This window comes from Pan troglodytes, chromosome 12, assembly GCF_028858775.2.
Source record: "Pan troglodytes isolate AG18354 chromosome 12, NHGRI_mPanTro3-v2.0_pri, whole genome shotgun sequence".
In the NCBI taxonomy this organism is placed as follows: Eukaryota; Metazoa; Chordata; class Mammalia; order Primates; family Hominidae; genus Pan; species Pan troglodytes.
In genome coordinates this window covers 53,637,277-53,656,660 of record NC_072410.2, presented here as the reverse complement: position 1 = coordinate 53,656,660, position 19,384 = coordinate 53,637,277, and the positions used below count along the sequence as shown (strand labels likewise).

Here is a 19,384-nt window from a genome sequence, read left to right as displayed (position 1 = left end):
TCTTGTACATCTGCTGCCTCTCTTACTCGTCCTCCCACCAATAATCCAATGAGATGTACAAAAGTCAACTTACCAGAAACAACACATTACAATTATTTAGCTCTTTATGGATTTCAAACATACTTTTCCATCTATTTTCTCTTTGAAATCTGTCCAAAAGTTGGCAGGAAAATAGCATTAACCTTGGTTCAGTTTTTGTCGGCAACTATGATTAAGCAGAAGGCCAGTGGTGGGTGATGGGGCTTAAGCACATGTGAACCACGGTCCGTGCCCAAAAGTAGCAGCAGTAGCAATAGTAACGACAAAGGAATAGTTAACAGCCACTGTTGTTTGAATACATGCCAGACATTCTCTTAAGTGCTTTACTGCCAAGGTCATTTTGACCACTCTTCTTGGTGCCTTATTTTCATAAGGTGCTCATGCTGGCTGGTGACCCAAGGGTTATTAACTTTCTGTGGATCAATCACATCTGTCTAGTTCTGTCTATAAGACAAAAACCTTGTCAGTTTTCCTTGATCTCATGCTCTCCCTCACTGTCCAATCCAATATGAATTTTATTACCTAAATCTGATTGATTTTACAAACAAAATATCTCTGCGTTCATGACTGTTATTTTATTTAACCATCATACAGCCCTTTGAAGTTGGTGTTTTTCTTATCCCATTTTACAGCAGAGGAAACTGAGATTTGGAGGTTTGATAACTTGTCCGAGTCCACATGGCCAGTAAGTGATGGGACTTGGATTTGAATATAAACCCATTCAGAGTCCAAGTCTATCTTCTCAGTCTCCAGAGCTTAAGTTCTTGATAGTAATAGCTACCATTAGTTGATTACTTATCAGGTTTTAGGCACTGTGCTATGGGCTCTGCCTGTGTGATCTCATTTAATCTTCCCACACAACAACTTTATGCTAGTACTTCAGGTAGATACTATTGTTATCCCACTTTTATAGAGAGGAAACAGGGACTCAGAGAGGTTATGGAACCTGCCCAAGATCACACTGCTCATGAGTGAGTTGACCTCAGCTATTTGATTCCAGATTCCAAGCAATTACTCAGGATACTGAACTGCTTTCCAAAATTGGGGTTCAGAAAAGTTAAGGGATTTGTAAAGGAGCATAGGTCAGGTAAATACGTACCAGGGCCAAGACCCAACTCTTCACGTGGGATTATACTTGAGGCGTGCAGTTATCTTATCCCTCTCTCCTCTGCAGATCAATCATACCCTCACCTCAAAGCCTCTTACCTCTAACATCAGCCTTACCCTGTGTAAGTCTCTTCCACTGCATCTAGTGATTTCCCATCAGCGATTCCCCAGTGCTGTGTCTACACCTCTGCCATGGCTACCACTGCCCGGGCCTCCCTACCCCCACACAGTCTCCAGTCCCTGAGCTGATCTGCTGTCTGCTACAGTTCAGACAGGCTGATTACCATACAGTCTTGGCTGCTAAGAACCACGAGAACCCTTCAAATCCACCAACTGCCATTGTGACTTCCTACCTTTTGAAACCAGACATTTCAAATGAGTAGGAGCCCCAGTCCCAGACAAATCCTGCCCATCCCCCTCACTGATAAATTTTACTCTATTGGCTGTATTGCATCCTTCCAGATGTTTTAAGTTAAGATTGGGAAAGCTGTGTTTTTACTGGATTGAATCACAGTGCTTGGCTGACATTTTTTGGCCCTCCATACACCCCTTAGATTTATCAGCTAATTGCAGACACTTTGAGAGAATAATACAGCATGTGTTTATTATGACAACCCCTGTTAGTGTGCCTTTGTGGTTAAAGATCCACGGATGGTTCCTTTACCAATCCCTGGTTAAGGATCAGAGTTGGTTCAGAAAGGTTGGTTGAAACTCAGGTTGGGTAAAAATTTCATGTGTGTGTTTGGGGAATGGGAACAGGACTAGTCCAAAAGCTCTTTTTAAATTCTTGGACTGTTTTGAAGTCTTTAGTTTTGGATGATAAAATGATTTATTAGGAGATGTCAAATGCCTGAGGAATTTTATTTAAAACATCAAAAAACAGCTTTGTGTTGTTCTAATATCACTGTTTAATAAGTTTCTCCCTCTGGGCTACCTCTATTTCTCAAATGTGGGCTGTCTGGAGACTTGTGCCTGAGGACAAGTCAAAGGGGGTGGCTTCCTCCCTTGGTCATGGCAACCACTGGCTGAAGTACCCCATCAAACAGGAAGAGCCCAAGAGCAGCAAGTTCAGGGATTGGCAAATGGACAATCTTCACAATTCAGGCAGGGCTGTCTGGAATGAATCACTGTGCACCAGGATGCTAGCAAGTCCCAGTCCTAGTACGGTGCTATATGCACAAGAGACCGAAAAGACTAGATCAACCATAAGACACTGGGGAAGCCAGCAGGGAAACACAGGTGCCCAGGATATATCCTTGGGGTCCTTGTTCCCGAGTTAGACTGACAATGAGTGGAAAACAGGAGCTCAGTGTTTTCCCCAGGTGCCCAGAGCAGGTGTGTGAGGACCGCTGACTCTAACAGAGATGGGCAAGGGACATGGGAGTCCGGAGCATTCCCTTCATGCTACAGTCAGGATAGACTTAGGGACCAGGGAGGAACTGAGGCTGCACCTGTGTCTGGGGTGGGTGGAGGTGGCTAGGTAAGCCAGAGGCTGAGGAAATGAGGCAGAAGCTGAAGGAACTAATTACTTCCAACTGCGGAGTCAGAAGGATGCTGCAAACAAATAGGGGAATCGAAGTACAAAAATGCCATGAAGCTCTACAGAGTGAAGGAAAAGTAGTCAGAAAATCTGAATTTTAGAATTGTCAAGAAGAAATGTTGCTTTTGGTGACATTCAGGTACATAGAGTTACCTAAAATACATGGTTGGGAGATAACCTATTTCAATGAATGCATCTTAATATTTTCTTAAGCATGTTTGTTCATTTTCTTTCACAATGCTTCTCTATAAGGATGCCCAGATTTCTCTCTGGAATGGGTAAATATTACCTCTTCTGAGAAACTGATTTGTTTTCATTCCACAGATTGAGAAAGCTCATAAATATTGGCTGTCCTTTTCGTTTGGTACTAGAAAGCTTGGAACTAAGTCCACTCTAGCAAGGAAATAAGCTCCTCACAGCATATTTTTTCTATGCTATTCTCACTTCTTGCGTCATCTTCCCTTTATTTTCCCTTTAGTCAGCCCCACATTTTCATTTATTCTCTTTCATTTGTGTCTTGTGATATATCATTTAAGCTGGAACAAAGAAGCATATGTAAATAAATACAACGATGCAAATAAATGGGCGTTTCCCAATGCTAAAAGATGCTTTCTTCTTTCACAGACTTTAAATTTTATAATCATATTGTCAGTTGTTTTAACAAATGCCCTTTTCAAGAATAGAGAAAGGGTTTCCTTCAGCCCTCTAAACCATCTCAAATTCCAAATTAAGTAAAGATACTGCATTTGGTTGGTAAATTAACTCAATGTCTTATACTTGTTTAAAATACTTGATTCAAATTCTAGAATCAATATTCTCAAGGTAGGATTTATAAATGGTGGAGAGAAACTTAGGTGCTACCAGTGAGAAACCCCACTCTAGCCAGCAAAAGTCTTCATTATTAACTCCTGTGAAGTCACAGTGCTCTGCTGACTCTCCACTCAACCCTATAAGACTCATTTGTGGACAAGTGTACATTTCCATTTAACTAAGTCTCAGGAGGTCTTCCTGAAGAGTGAGGCACAAATGCCCCCTTTGAAGCTCACATTTTCCAGACTTTTCAAGCAAAAAAGGAACTCTTGGTCATCTGACTATGCAGCTTCTGTGGAGAGTTGACCATTTCCATCCTATCTCTCCAGCTCTATCTAGTATCACTCTCTTATTTCTGCTTTTCAAGCTGCCTTTGCTCCAGTTCAAGAAGTCTATGTACTTTTTCCTTCTCACCTTTGCTCATACCATTCCCTGCCTGGACCCTAACCCTCCCCTAACCCACTCCCTTTCATTTGAGTCCCACCCTCAGCTCCCAGCTCTTCCATGAAGCCTTTCCTAGCATACCTGCCCCAGCATCTCCTCCATGAATTCTGCAGCTCCTACTGTCTACTCTTTCACCCTTGCACCTACCAATAGGAGCGGCCATTGGCATTTATCATTTCCAGAATTAAGTCCCATTTCCGCAACCCTATGTTAAACCTCTGCAAAAACTAGGACTGGCATAGCATAGGCTCAGTAAATACCTGCCAAAAGAGCAAATGAATGAATAATTCTTAGGGCTTTTAGGATACCCAACAGCATCTAGCACAATCTGGCTTAATAAATGTTTGGTGTTGGTACTAGTCAAGATGTTAGACTCCTCCCGCCACCACCGCAACCAAATGTCCTTGAACCTTCCTATCTCTATCTCAGTAGCTAAAAGCAAAACCCTGATTCTGTCTTTGAACAAAATAAGCTGTGCATTGACTCTTTTATTTCCTCTCCTCCTAGATTTTGAAGAAGTCCTGCATCGAAATTCTAGCAGCTGAACCATCCACCATATGTGCAGGAGGTAAATTGAAATGAAATGCTAATTGCTTTCATACAATTGATGATATTTTGAGTTCAAGTCACATATGTACTTCATTGGTGGTGGGGTGGGAAATAGGAACAGGAAGGGGGAGGGTGAAAAGAGGAGTTGAAATTGCTAACCAGATTTGCTCCAAGGAGAAAAGGAAAGAAAGAAGCCACATGTCAGTTGTTTGAAAGTTAAAAAAAAAAAAAAAATCTGTCCAAATTCTCTTCTTTCACTGGGCGTGGCGCCTCATGCCTGTAATCCAAGCACTTTGGGAGGCCAAGGCAGGCAGAGCCCTTGAGGTCAGGAGTTTGAGACCAGCCTGGCCAACATGGTTAAACCCCATCCCTACTAAAAATACAAAAAATTAGCCAGGTGTGATGGCGCTTGCCTGTAATCCCAGCTACTCGGGAGGCTGAGGAAGGAGAATCTCTTGAACCCGGGAGGCAGAGGTTGGGTTGCAGTGAGCCGAGATCGCACCACTGCACTCCAGCCTGGGTGACACAGCAAGACACCATTTCAAAAAAAAAAAAAATTATCTTCTTTCATGGGACATAATTAGAAGGGAATTGTAGAAATACTGGATTCTTACACTGAATACTCAGTGACTACCAACACCCTACCTCTGGATAGAAATGGAATCACCCCTCTTTTTCATGAGGCCCTGCAGATACCAGACAATCATAGTGGTCATAGGCCATACTGGAAATACTGCTAGACTAAAGTTTTTAGTTGGATGCTGGCCTTCTCACACAGTTAATATATTTATCTTAATTGTTTAATCTGCCAGTCCTCACACAATGGTAGTGGACGGCTCTGGTTGTCCCTGTAGAGGGCCATATAGTTTTGTCATTAATAAGGAAGTCTCTATGTAAAGAATTAGCCTTCTTCGAGTCACAAGATTTTCTCTAACTGATCAAAATCAGGGTCATGCTCTTGTTTCATATTTAATGGACCGCTTAAAACTTCAACCACATTGGCGCTTCTCGTATAATTCTTGACAGGTTCCCCATCACTCTTCTTTCATTCATTTGAAAAGTATTCTTAAGTGCCTGCTGCATGCCAGGCACTATGCTAGGTGCTGGAGATAAGGAAGGAAAAACTCTCTGTGTGAGTTCCTGTCCCCCAGAAACTTGCATCTTTCACCATTGAGAGTTTATTGTTGATATCACCTTTTCAGCCTCCCAGAATACAGTGCCAGTTATTAATTTACCAACGGAAAATATGTCATACAACCTGATAAGGTAGGAAGCATTAAAGGAAGAACTTTCAGGCCTCTTCAAACACTACACACATCAATGTTTATGGCCTATTTTACTGGTATAAATGAGGGAACTCCTTAAGGATTTTATTCCAGTTTCTGGGCTATAGTTTAGAACAACTGAAAGACTTTAAGGGAGTTAGATGCACTAAAAAATTGGTGCCAGAAGCAAAACATCAAGTATATATGTAAAGATATAAAGTTGTTATCAATACTTGGTAACTAGTTATGTACATACATAAATATACAGCATGCATACATAAATACATATGTACATACATAAATGCATACCTACATAAAGTTGTTAGCAAAATACTTGGTAACTAACTATTCAGAAATATGTGCTAATTTCCCAAAGAAAGGCAATCCCAAAAGATTACCTACTGACCTTTAAATAAATTGCTACCTGACCACACAGATGGCAGGGGTAAATGTGATTGCCACAGAGGTAGATCGGTGAGAATCTCTTTAAGAATTCAGAAATCTTACCTAGGCAAATTTGACAAAAACATATGACCACATGAATGCAGTGCCAGGGCTTCATAAGGGGCCTGTGCAGTGAGGAGCCTCAGTTAGGCTTCATGAATTTACCTTGAAGATAAATTCACCTCTGGGCTTTGTGTGCTTCAGGTAGAGGAATTGAGTAGGATATTTGATTAATTAAATCTCATGTAGTGTGTGTGAATTGTTTTATAAACACACATTTTATAGTTCTGTAATTTTAAAACAATTAGAAAATAAGGGAGTTCCTTGACTGCAATTATTGCTTTCATAAAGAAAACCCAGACTTTGAGTTTAGCAGTCTAATTGGCTGTGTTGTGCAACCTTGGAATGAATCAGAAAGTCTAAAGACAATGAACACAATTTCTGTTAATTCACTAGTATAATGAATTCCCTTCCTGTAGGCTCCTTGAAGACAGAGAAGGAAACTTATTTCTCTCTACTTCCCACTGCCTAGCAGGGTACCCAGCACTCACTAGGTGACCAATAAATGTTGACTAAATGTCTTGATTCATGTATTCATTAAAAAAAAATGCCACTGATATTTGCCTATTTGACCGTTATTAATTCCTTTCACCAACCATAAGAAGTTAATATACCTTTGAACTGCAACTAAAATGAAGCAAAATCTAAAATTAATAGACAAAGATAGAGTAAGACCAAAGTAAAAGGAAAAATCTCCACCACTTAGACAATGGAAAATTGCCTTTGTAAGTAATTTTAACCTCAAAAAGTAAACAATATCCCTTATATGTCATTAAGGTGTTCAAGACAATAAAAACACCACAAAAACAAAAATGACACAGAAATACCAGGGTCCACAGGATCTGATCATATCAAATTCATAGATTTCAATGTTTCTCATCAAGTGAAAAAGAAAAATAAATGAATTAAGAATTAAAAGATAATTTTGGAAAGGGTAAGGAAAATACAAGAAACAAATACACAATCCACTAATAAATTTAAACAAATTAAAGCAATTCAACAGATAAATTATTCTAAGGTTATTTGGTAGAACCAATAAAATAGACAAATCTGGTAAATCCAATCTAAGGAATCTTTCTTTAGATTTTCTTAAAATCTCTGGCTTATGTGCAATATTACATATTTTATAAGCAAACAACAGTTATCTGTATCAGAGTAAACTATCCAATCGTATTATCTTTATTTCTTATAGAGAAAAAATTAAAACAAGACACAATGATGAAAGCTAGAACTAGGTTTTGTAAAAGGCAAGCTCCCGCCTCTCAAATCCAAGTCGTAAGGGTTTAAACATGCTGATTACAGAATAACATTTCTAAGAAGAGAATGAAACTCCCAAAAGATATCCTTACATCAAAATTTCTTCCATAGATTTCCTTGAAGATTTCTTGTTGACCATTCTCTGGAGTAAACATAGTTTTCAGGAAGCCTGGGAGCCCATTTCATTGTCCGGATGCCTGTCAGATAGAGCGAGGCGTAGCCCCTCTGTGACTTTCATTAAGCTAGTTCAAAGATATAAATATTTACGTGAAAGTGCTTTGAAAAGTATAAATTGTTATGCAGAACAAGATGGCTTGTTATCAGCATCATCTTAATAAGGATTAAAGGCCAGTGTTAGAATCATGATGTTGATAATGTCATACCTAGATGAGAAAAGCATTCCTGTATGTTTCTCCGCTGAAAGAAAATTGGGGAAGAGTATCTGCAAAATGATTAATTAACTCAACATGTATTGGGGGAGAGAGTAAAAAGGAAATAACTGATTGTTCACATTTCTAACATATAATGGTGGGACCAATCCCTAGACAGATATATAAAGAAGGTAAACTTTGCCTTCATCGAAAACCTTTCCTCTTAGCCTTCTCCCTTCACTCTGTGAATTCCTTCTTTTCCTTGGCCCCTAGAACAGCCCCTGCTGTGGAGTCCTACCCAGGTCTGTCCTGCTCAAGACACTCTATGCTGATGATTGCATTCCCCTAAGACAGTGATCTCAGCTGGCTTTCAACCCCAGCTCAACACCAGCAATGGTTCTGACAGCAAACTGAGCTCTGGGCGAGGCAGCGAGATAATGACAACAAAGCCAAAATCTAGCACAGGCCTTTATATGTTGGGCTGCACATAACAAGGTGTAATTTAATGGGACAAATATAAAGCGTTGAACTTGGGTTCAAATATCCAGTTTCACATACAGGCAGGTTTAGGGAATCCTGACTTAGTAACAATTAACGGTAAGATAGGAGAAAAGACAAGAATGATCATAGTTGTCTTGCTCCCCAACAAGAATGCCTCTGACTGAGAAAAGCTGACACAACCTTAGGGTGCATCAATAACCATCCAGTGTCCAGGTCAGGAGAACTAACAGTCCTATTCCATGTTCAGACCATGGTTTCAAGTCCCACATTTTAAGAATGGTATTGACAAAGGCATGTCCATAGGCGAAGAGGTAATGGATCTGGAAATCACATTATAATTAATTCATGGATTCATTCTTTCTTTCATTTCCTTCTTTCCTTGCTTTTTTCTTTCCTTTTCTTTCTTCTTTCCCTCTTTTTCTTCCTGTTTTCCTTTCTTCCTCCTTTCATCGATTCTTAGTGTCTTTTATGCACCAACCCACATGAAAATGTATCAATACAAAAATGCATAAGACTTAGTCCCAAATCCACCCACACCCCTATGAAACTCACAGTTCACTCTGGGAGATAGTCATATGTTCAAATAAATTACAAAACCACGCAGTAAGCACTGTAGCAGAAGTCTGCTTACAGAGTAGTGAGAGCACTACTGAGATGCCTGTGCGATGAGGAAAAACTGAAGTCATCACAGAGACTGAGGCCAGGAATTGAGATACTCACAAGAGCATCTTTAGATATTTGGAGGATTCCCATGCAGAAAGAAATTATTAGGCTTATAATGTATAGCTCCAGGAGACCACCATGGAGGGGTTGGGGAGGAATTCAGTGAGGCAGATTTTGGCTTACCACATGCAACTTGTACAACTAAAGCTTTCCAACAATGGAGTGGATGGTCTGAGCTCTCCCCCCATAGAATCATGTGAGCAGTGGCAGAATGGCCATCTGTAAGCAGATGCTATCTGGAGAAAACCTCCTCCGGGTCTCCTTTACAGCTTCAGATTTCTAAAGATTTAATTCAGTTTCCACTAAGATATTAATGGATGATTATTTCTCAATAACTGAGGAAACCAGTATTCCTGGAACTGTTTCACATTTTTAACTGGAACTCTTATTGGGGAGAGGGAATGGAGAGAATATGTAATCTGCTGCCATCAAAAAGAATTCCAGCCGAGCACGGTGGTTCACGCCTGTAATCCCAGCACTTTGGGAGGCCAAGGCAGGCAGATCACGAGATCAGGAGATCGAGACCATCCTGGCTAACACGGTGAAACCCCGTCTCTACTAAAAATACAAAAAATGAGCCAGGCATGGTGGCGGGCGCCTGTAGTCCCAGCTACTCGGGAGGCTGAGGCAGGAGAATGGCATGAACCCGGGAGGCAGAGCTTGCAGTGAGCCGAGATCATGCCACTGCACTCCAGCCTGGGCAACAGAGCGAGACTCCGTCAAAAGGAAGGAAGGAAGAAAGGAAGGAAGGAAGGAAGGAAGGAAGGAAGGAAATCAAAAAGAATTCCAATCACTGCATTGGTAAACAGAGTGACACTCCATCAGGAAAGAAAGAAAGAGAGAGAGAAAGAGGGAGGGAGGGAGGGAGGGAGGAAGGGAGAGAGGAAGGAAGGAATCCAATCACTGCATTGGTGAACATATATAGGGAGAGAGAACCTTCCCAGAACTCCTCCACTCTCAGAGGTTATAAACTGGCAGCCTACAAGTCCTATCTGATCTGCATATATATTCTTCTTGATTCATACTGCATTTTTTAACTTAAATTTATTGCTAACATTTAGAAAGTCGGATTTCACCTAAAAATACAGATTTTCATCTTGACTTGAAAAATCAGAACTGACAACACTGAACCTGTATTTATTACAAGTTAATGATTATTGAGGACTGAATAACTTCCTTTAAAAGAAGCGTATACACTTTCCAGTTCACCATACTCCTCACCACTCCCCATTGTCACCCCAGTACCCAGGCCAAGCATGTGGCTGCCATTTAGCATGGTGCTTATGTCACTGTATTTACAGTCCCTGTTCCAAAACATGCAGGAAGTCTACCTGCTATGTGGAAACCCTTTGTAGCAACTTTGACATTACTTGTATTTCAGTAATTCTGCTCCCAATATAGACTCTTTTTTAAAGTTTCTAATTAAATATTTTTGCAGATTAGCCTCTGTTTAATTAAGAATATGGACCCATTTGGCCCTGTCTAATTTAGCTCCTCTCTGGAAAATGCACCCTGTGCCTGAGCACAGTCTTTCTGTGGTCCCACTCAGTTGGCCTCCAACTTCCACAGTTCACAATGTGCTATGTAAGCAAGGATGCCAGGAAGGAACTAATTGGAATCAAGTGTGCAACTTGCCAACTGCTCTACACTTGAAGTTCTTGTACTCCAGAACTGGAAGGAAGTTATAATTAGCTCCTCACACTGTCATTTCAGCGGCAGTTGTATTCCTACTGTGTTTCCCACTGTTTCTGATAAAACTGGGTGAGTTGGCACAAAAGGAAGGTCATTTAAGGTGTCATGTTTACCATTTGGAAATTTCGATGTTTAAAACAGACACATTCAAGCAACATCAGATAGTGGTGTATTCCTGTCACTTTTCATTGTTTTTCGAAGCATTCATTTCTGACCTTTGGCCACCTCTTCTAAATGGATTGCTTCATTCTCTGCTCAATCTTTCCTTTCATTTAAAGACATTTCTATGTGGAGGAAGGACTCTCATTTACAAATACAAAACAGCACAACACTTTGGAAGAGTTTTGGTAGTTTCTTACAAAATTAAATATACACCTACCATATGGCCCAGCCATTCCACTCCGAGGTTTTACCTAAGAGAAAAGGAAATCTATGTCCAAACAAAGAAAGGCTTGTGTACAAATGTTCATAGCAGCTCCATTTTTAATAGCCAAAAACAACTAAAATGTTCATCCACAGGTAGGTGGATAAACAAATTACAGTTTACCTGTAGAATGCACTAATTAATACTCAGCAATAAAAAGCAATAAACTATGTATAAATCTCAACATAATTATGACTGTGTCCTAAAATAATTATGCTGAGTAAAAGAAGCCAGACAAGAAAATTACTTACTGCATGATCCTATTTACATAAAATTCCAGAAAATGCAAACTAATATACAGTTCCAGAGAGCAGACCAGTGGTTGTGTGGGAGTGGAGGTAGGGAGGGCTGGGAGGAGAGATTACAAAGCAACACTAGGAAAGTTCTGGGGGTGACAGCTACGTTCACTGTCTTGACTGTGGTATTATGATTGTGTACATATGTCAAAATTTATCAAATCATACACTTTATGTGCAAGTTATTGTATATCAATTATGCCTCACTCAAGTTGTTATAAATTAAAAGCTATAACTGAAAAAAGTTCTAGAACAATTCAGGCCTCAGAAAGCACCCATTATATGTCAGTCCCTACATTTTATTTTTGATGTTCCATACCACATTAAGCATCTAAGAGGAGAGCAAATTCAAACTGACTCACAAGATGAAATATCACTGACAATAATTTGGCACAAAAATCTTGGGTGACCAGAACAAGTGGAGAATATACAGATGTCTCATTTTCAGACACAGTGAATGACATGCAATCTTTATTGAGGTCATCTCAAAGCTATGTGTTCCACATTTCCAAAAAGAAAAAAGGAAACCAAAGAAATAAAAGGAGAGAACAGAATGGAATAAATCTATCGAACTACTTACTGACCTTATTTTTTCTTTTTTTAAATTGAGCTATATTTTACATGCTATAAAAATCACCCTTTTAAAAGGTACAATTCAGGCCAGGCGTGGTGGCTCACACCTGTAATCCCAGCATTTTGGGAGTCTGAGGCAGGTGGATCACTTGAGGTCAGGAGTTTGAAACCAGCCTGGCCAACAGGGTGAAACCCCGTGTCTACTAAAAATACAAAAATTAGCCCGGTGTACTGGCACATGCCTATAATCCCAGCTACTCCAGAGGCTGAGGCAGGAGAATAGCTTTAACTTAGGAGGCGGAGGTTGCAGTGAGCCAAGATCACGTCACTGCACTCCAGCCTAGGTGATAGAGTGAGACTGCGTCTAAATAAATAAATAAATAATTAAAGTACAACTCAGTGGTTTTTAATGTATCACAAAGTTGTACAACTATAATAACTATCTAATTCCAGAATATTTTCATCACTCCAAGAAGAAACCCTATACCCATTAAGCAGTTATTCCCCCATTTCTCCCTCCCTCCAGTCCTGGCAGCCACCGATCTACTTTCTGTCTCTGTAGATTTGCGAATCTGGACATACTTTATAAAGGGAGTCATGCAATATGTGGCTTTTGTGTCTTGCTTCTTTTATTTAGCATAATGTTTTCAAGGTTCATCCATGTCATAGCATGTATGAGAATTTGATTTCTTTTGATGGCTCAATAATATTCCATTGTATAGAAATACCATACTTATCAGTTGATGAACATTTAGGTTATTTCCATTTTTTGGCTGCTTTTAATAATGCCACTGTGACCATTAATATATAAGTTTTTGTGTGGATATAACTTTCAATTCTCTTGGGTATATGTCTAGGAATGGAATTTGGGGGTCATAAGGTAACTGTGTTTAACTTTGTAGAACTGCTGAACTATTTTTCAAAGAGGCCACAGCATTTTACATTTCCACCAGAAATGTATGTGGGTTATAATTTCTTCACCAGCAGATGCCATTGTCCATCTCTTTCTTTTCAGCAATCATAGTGAGTATGAAGTGATATCTCCATATGGTTGTGGTTTGTACTTCCATGTGACTAATGATGTTGAACATCTTTTCATTCATGGACCTTATTAAGCCTCAGAAAATAAACAGGATTAGACCTGGTTGGGACCTGAATAAATGATCACCTTATCCTTCCCCTTTATTCTCTTTCTATGCCAAGATATGTTATTTATTCAATCACTCAATGAGCTCATCCTGAGACTGACTCAGTCCCGGGTTAAGGCACAACCCAGCATTCAGAAGAAATAGAAATCTTGGCCTCTGCCGTCAGGAAGCTTTCAATGTAATTGGGAATAACAGTGACAAAAGAATATAGATCTTAAGGAAACCTTAAAGGATAGATAACTTAAAAGATTAAATCAAAGACCATTTTCAGGTGGAAAATTCCTCCCTAAAGCCCTGCAATCTTGAGGTACTTCTTATAGGAGCCGTAAGCCAACATACAAGTTGCCTGAAAACACAGCTGTACATATTTTGAAAGGTGGGTTCAGGGCTTTGTAGATTAGTGGAGTTAAATCACTATGTCCTGGTTCTAGTGTGTCCTGGTTTTCACTTACTGGCAGATTCATTTGAAAGGGTTTTTGTTACATAACGTCTATGTGTGAAGAGCTGACATTCTAGTCAGGCTGCTGGGCCAGATGTTTGAGCTCTTCTGGTAACCAAATGTGTGCACTAACACAGAAACCCTATCAGGCAGGATGGGAGCTCACCTCTGCCCTGGTGCACTCCCCAGAGCATCATTTCCTCCATCGTCTCCCCTGGCCTAGGGGGTTAAATTGTTTGGTTTCCACCATTGCCACATCATGGATTCCTGCTGTCTTTCTTCCTAAACTCCCTGAGGTTGGGCCAAGCAGACATGCAGGCAGCCTCTTTTATAGAGGATTTAGCAACTCAACTGGTAATGTTAGAACATGGTGTTAGAGAATAGAGTTTGGCATGTGGCCTGCATTTCCACAGTCTTCTCTTCCTGTGCTGATCTTTGAGGAAACAAGAGAAGTAGGCACAGCAGTGAGGCAGAAAACATTTGGAATCAGCAAAAACATCAAACAACAGATGTCTGTATGTCTGGCATTCAAAATGGACACAGAAATAGGTTTCTATAGGCTTAACTGAGCAAATAAGAGAAGATAAGATTCTTCTACAAATGCTTGACACGTACTAAATTGCTTATTGAGCCAACCAAGGAATCTGTCAGATGCCTGACAGACATCTAGAGAAAACTACTAAGCCCATCTTTCTAAACGTAGCAATTGTGCATTTTCATCAACGTGTATGTATAAATCCTTCATAGTCATAGGACTTAATGCTCCTGAAAAAACCATAGGCCCGTCACCTTAGCTTTTGGATATGAGTCCCAGTTTTTCTACTTTACTAATGACATGACTCTGAGCAAGTCATTCAAAATGTCACAGTCTCCATTTCCTTATTGTGAAGGCCTCTTATACTTCTAAAAAGCATTCTTTTCTAACTTATACTCCTTGTGGCACATGTAGTGTCTCTGTATTCTTTTACTTAAATTTCAGTTTCTTGCTTCACATCCAGGCCTGTTCCACTTTTCTGCAAAATGAGCAAACCTGCCTAAAATTAAAATAAAATAAGCTTTAAAAAAAATCACAACTTCAACTCCTAAATGACTCATCTGTCAGAAGGCAGTGAGTCCCCCTTTTCGCATGGTGGTTCAGAAGCTAATGGCTGAGTTCTAAGGGCATGGCATTTGGTGCCTAACAGACCTCGATTCCAGTTCTGATTCTGACAAGTTACCAGCTGTGTGATCTTGGACACATTACTTAACTTCACTAAGATCAGTTTTCTCATCTGTACCTCCCCAGGCTGTGGTGAGGTTTAAATGACATCAGACATGTACAATATTTCACAGAGGGCCTGGCTCACATTGAGGGAGCAATTAGCATTAGTTATTATTGTCTTGGCAAACATGACCTCTAAATTAGTTTCCTGGGACTGAAGGTGGCATATACTCATGACATTTATTAAACTTCGAGAGTCCCATATACTAATTCTCTAATTTCATTATTCCTCCAACAAAAAGTCTACATTTAGATGGCAATGTACTGTATAAGATCCATATTCACAAACATTGCATTTTTTCCTCTGACCTTCAGTCTATTTCTCTTGTGATATGCCACATAGCATTATCCCGAGCCCCAATTTTTAGATACAAAAGGATGATAAAAGTGAAATAAAGTGGAACACTGACCACTAGATACCAACAAACTTAAGCAAATATTCCCAAACATTTAGCCAACTAATTATTGGGTTTTTTCCATGGTAGGAGTATGGTAAAGGAGAGTTGTTTTTACTTAATAATGATTTTATTCATGTGCATTAATTAAACATACATTATGCCAATGAGAAATTAATATGCAGGCCAGCAAGATATATGATCTCTTCTATGCAGAGACAAATGAGTACTACACTGAGGGGCTGATATCAATTCAAGTAGGTAGTGCTTGGCAACTGACCACTGCTAGGAAAGACTTTGATCCATTCCTAAGTACAATTATTCCTACCTAGCCTATGTACTGCTACTGTGTGCCCAGTAGAGATAGGAGTGCCATAGTGGTATCAAACAACTCCTGACCTAAAGGAATGTTTCTCCAGCTGGGGGAGAAAAGACAAGAAAACAACACCAGACCATACATAATGACAGTCCTACATTGCTCAGGACTAGCTGTGAATGCCCTAAGGCAGTGACTTTCTAAAATGTAGGCACCTTGGGCTCTTAAGAAATCCTTTCAGGGAAGTACAATGTGCAAAACAGACACAGAGGAGGTGAGTTGATTAAAGAGGAAGTGGAGGACCCCTCCCCTGTGGCTCCCTCTGGCTACTGAGATCACAGATTTTCAAACTGCCTGGATTTGAAAACTGGCTAAGATTTGAATGGACAGAGAGGAGGGAGGAAGGTGTTCTGCGTTAGGACCAGTAAGCCCAAAGGTAAAAGGGTGGGAATTCAAATAAGAAGTGATAGGCCCTTCTTGGGACACCTGGTGAGGATGCACTGGTAAGTAGTGAAAGGAACCCACTCGGTTGCTTTTGGTGTTCAACCTAAATTAATTTTTGAATATTTTAAGCCTGGTGAAATAGTGAACAAATGCTCTAAATCAGGGCAGATGTGAAGCTTAAGGTTATTGGCCAAGTAACGAGTCTTGTCATTATTCTTTATTTCAGAGTCATTTCAAGTTGTCGTGAGAGGAAACGGCTTCCGACATGCCCGCAACGTGGACAGGGTCCTCTGCAGCTTCAAGATCAATGACTCGGTCACACTCAGTAAGTCCTTGCAGAGTCCATGGGTTTCTTCGACAACTGACTTCAGGGAAGGGAATTCCCACCCTTGTCTTCCAGCAAGGCCACACACATGAAACCAGCAGAAAAGAGTCTTATTTGCTGGAAAGACCCCCAGCAAGGGCATAGTGAGCCCTTACAGTGGTTCCAGTCAGAAAAGGCACCACTTGGGTGGGCACAGCCCCATGGGTGTCCAGCTTGGTAAGCAGAGCAAGGCTGGACTTGAATCCCCGTCCTCCACAAAACACAGAGCCACAAGCCCCAGCCCTGCAGCAGCCCTCTGGAAGCAGCGGGGCACTGGTTTCCTTGTCCCCTGCCATCTACCGAGTGGCTCACTCTCAGGTGGGAGTGCTGGTGATGGTTAATTAGGGCTGCGGAAACATGAGCCTCCTTAACAAAGTATTGGGACTCTTAAGGGTAAGTGTGAAAAAGGAATGGTGTAAATGCATTAATCTTGAATAAACCGAAAACCAAACCATTAGGCTTGCACATGTAGATTCTGCAGCTTTTTTCAATCTGGATGATTCTTGCGTGGAGTAGCCAAGAAACTCTCATCGTGGTGAATATCTTACATGAAATACAGGAATATGGAGTAAAACTAAGTGCATTTCATGAGAAAAAATGAATTATCATAACATTGGCTTCTTCACAAGACATTTGTAGCAGTCAAGTTCCTAATTTAAAGATGTACGTGATTCATGTGGTTGACCAGGAGAGATGGGGAAGATGATTATATGAGGAACAGATGCCAGAAGCACTGGTTATGATTTGCATCTGGCATCCGTCACACAGATAATTATTTATTCCACATCTGCAGTGTTAACTGTCATAATATACTGCATTTTCTGTAATGCTATGTACCTTCTAAATGCTTCGCATCTTTTTGCTACAACAGCCCTGAGAGGTAAAGAGAGCAAGGAGGACAGGAGGACACACATTTGTTGACTAATCACTCACACTAGTTTTCTCCTCCTGATAGCCTATTTTTTTTTTTTTTTTTTTTTTTTTTTTTTTTTTTTTTGGAGACTGAGTTTTGCTTCTGTTGTCCAGGCTGGAGTGCAATGGCACGATCTAGGCTCACTGCAACCTCCGCCTCCCAAGTTGAAGCGATTCTCCTGCCTCAGCCTCCTGAGTAACTAGGATTACAAGTGTGCATCACTACACCCAGCTAATTTTTTGTATTTTTAGTAGAGGTGGGTTTCATCATGTTGGCCAGGCTGGTCTCGAACTCCTGACCTCAGGTGATCCACCCGCCTCGGCCTCCCAGAGTGCTGGGATTACAGGTGTGAGCCACCACACCCAGCTCCTGATAGCCTTTTGAAGGAGGTTATCTTGTTTTTAAAGAAGAAGAATTGAAGGGCTATGGATATTTCCTGCTTGACATCATAAAACCCACTTTAGTAGTTAAACAGACACATGCTGTGGCTTCCTCACAAACATCTGGAATTCCTGGCCTTGGAGTAATTCCAAACATTAGAAACATTCAGTTAGTTTTCTTAATATTTGGAAATGCTCTCACAGATCCAAAAAGTACGTGCTATTTGAAAACATTCTGAAATATCCCTGAGTAGTCACAGTGTGAAAGTTGGACGTGTTCCCCCAGCAGAGTTCTTTCTTTTTTCTCCCCTTCAATTGTGATGTTGCTTAAGTCCCCCTTTTCTCTTTAACCAAAATCCCAAGTCTAACATCAGAAACTCCTGAAGGTTTAACTCAAAGACATCAATACCTTCCAAAGAAGACTTCCCAGACAAGCAGGCTTTCAGGCCCAAGCTCTCTGAAGATACATGGAAGTGGGCTGGGGAGAGAGAGAATCTACCCTATGTGCCGTTGCTCAAAGGTTACACAAGATGCTGTATTAAATAAGATGAGGCCAGGCACGGTGGCTCACGCCTGTAATCCCAGCACTTTGGGAGGCTGAGGTGGGTGTATGGCCTGAGCTCAGGAGTTCGAGACCAGCCTGGGCAACATGGTGAAACCTTGTCTCTACCAAAAATACAAAAAATTAACTGGGTGTGGTTGTGCACACCTGTGGTCCCCAGCTACTCTGGAGCCTGAGGCTGGAGGATCACTTGAGGCCAGGAGGCAGGGGTTGCAGTGAACTGAGATCATGCCACTTCACTCCAGCCTGGGTGACAGAGTGAGACCCCATCCAAATAATAATAGGAAGAAGATGAAATGCAAACTCACTATGGATTTGTAAAGTGAGTACTCGAAGGCCTATTTTCCAACTTCTTTTGGAAATTTTATTTCTTTCTTGGGAAACCAGTCCATCCCTCTCTCTCCTTTCTTCCTTTCCTAATATATAGTTGCAAACATATGCACAGGCTTGTCACCTCATTCATATTCAAAAAGAAATGGAGGTTGTTGGGGTAGGGATTTGGCTTAAATCACAAACCCGTGCCTTTAGCACAATACTAACAGTTTGGAGAAGATGAAGGCAGTGATTTGATCATATTCTATGCTGCAAGCAACACCCCAAAACTCAAGCATACAGCTATTAAAAATATTCTAAGGGGAAAAATAGCGTTTGAGGAAAACACTTGGCCTTTAGTTAGTAATTCACCTGTTCATTTCCATGCAGAAAATAATATGAACAAGAACCTGTGGAGGTAGAAAAGATGAACAAATTCTAAAATGCAGCACGTTTAGATCTACATTTTTCTGTCAACTTTATAAATGTCATAATTTCTACTGATTCCTCCCTGTAAAATAAAATACACTTAGATTCCTTTACCTTTCCCATTTTCCTTCCCCACCTCGATACCCCAAGTTTTAAAATGTTATCTGTTTTTATTTGTATATCACATATTTCTTTTTTCAAGATTTTTTTTCCTAAGTGCTGCATTGGATTTTGTGACAAAAAGAGAACATAAGTGCCATTATTAATGAGAAAGACTTAATTGAAGGCCCAATAATGAAGCTAAGGCTGTGTGGCTCTAGCCCCTT

At 40.5% G+C, this 19,384-nt stretch overlaps 1 protein-coding gene across 5 annotated transcripts in view; it reads left to right on the top strand.

The window, feature by feature from the left end:
* ANTXR1 (ANTXR cell adhesion molecule 1) overlaps positions 1-19,384 on the top strand; it is a 236,365-nt gene that overhangs the window by 73,423 nt on the left and 143,558 nt on the right. For all 5 annotated transcript variants that reach the window (XM_525774.8, XM_054677938.2, XM_054677939.1 and 2 more), the window contains exons 9-10: positions 4,448-4,508; positions 16,325-16,423. In XM_525774.8, coding sequence (XP_525774.4) covers positions 4,448-4,508; positions 16,325-16,423 — 160 coding nt within the window. The remainder of the gene's footprint in view (positions 1-4,447; positions 4,509-16,324; positions 16,424-19,384) is intronic.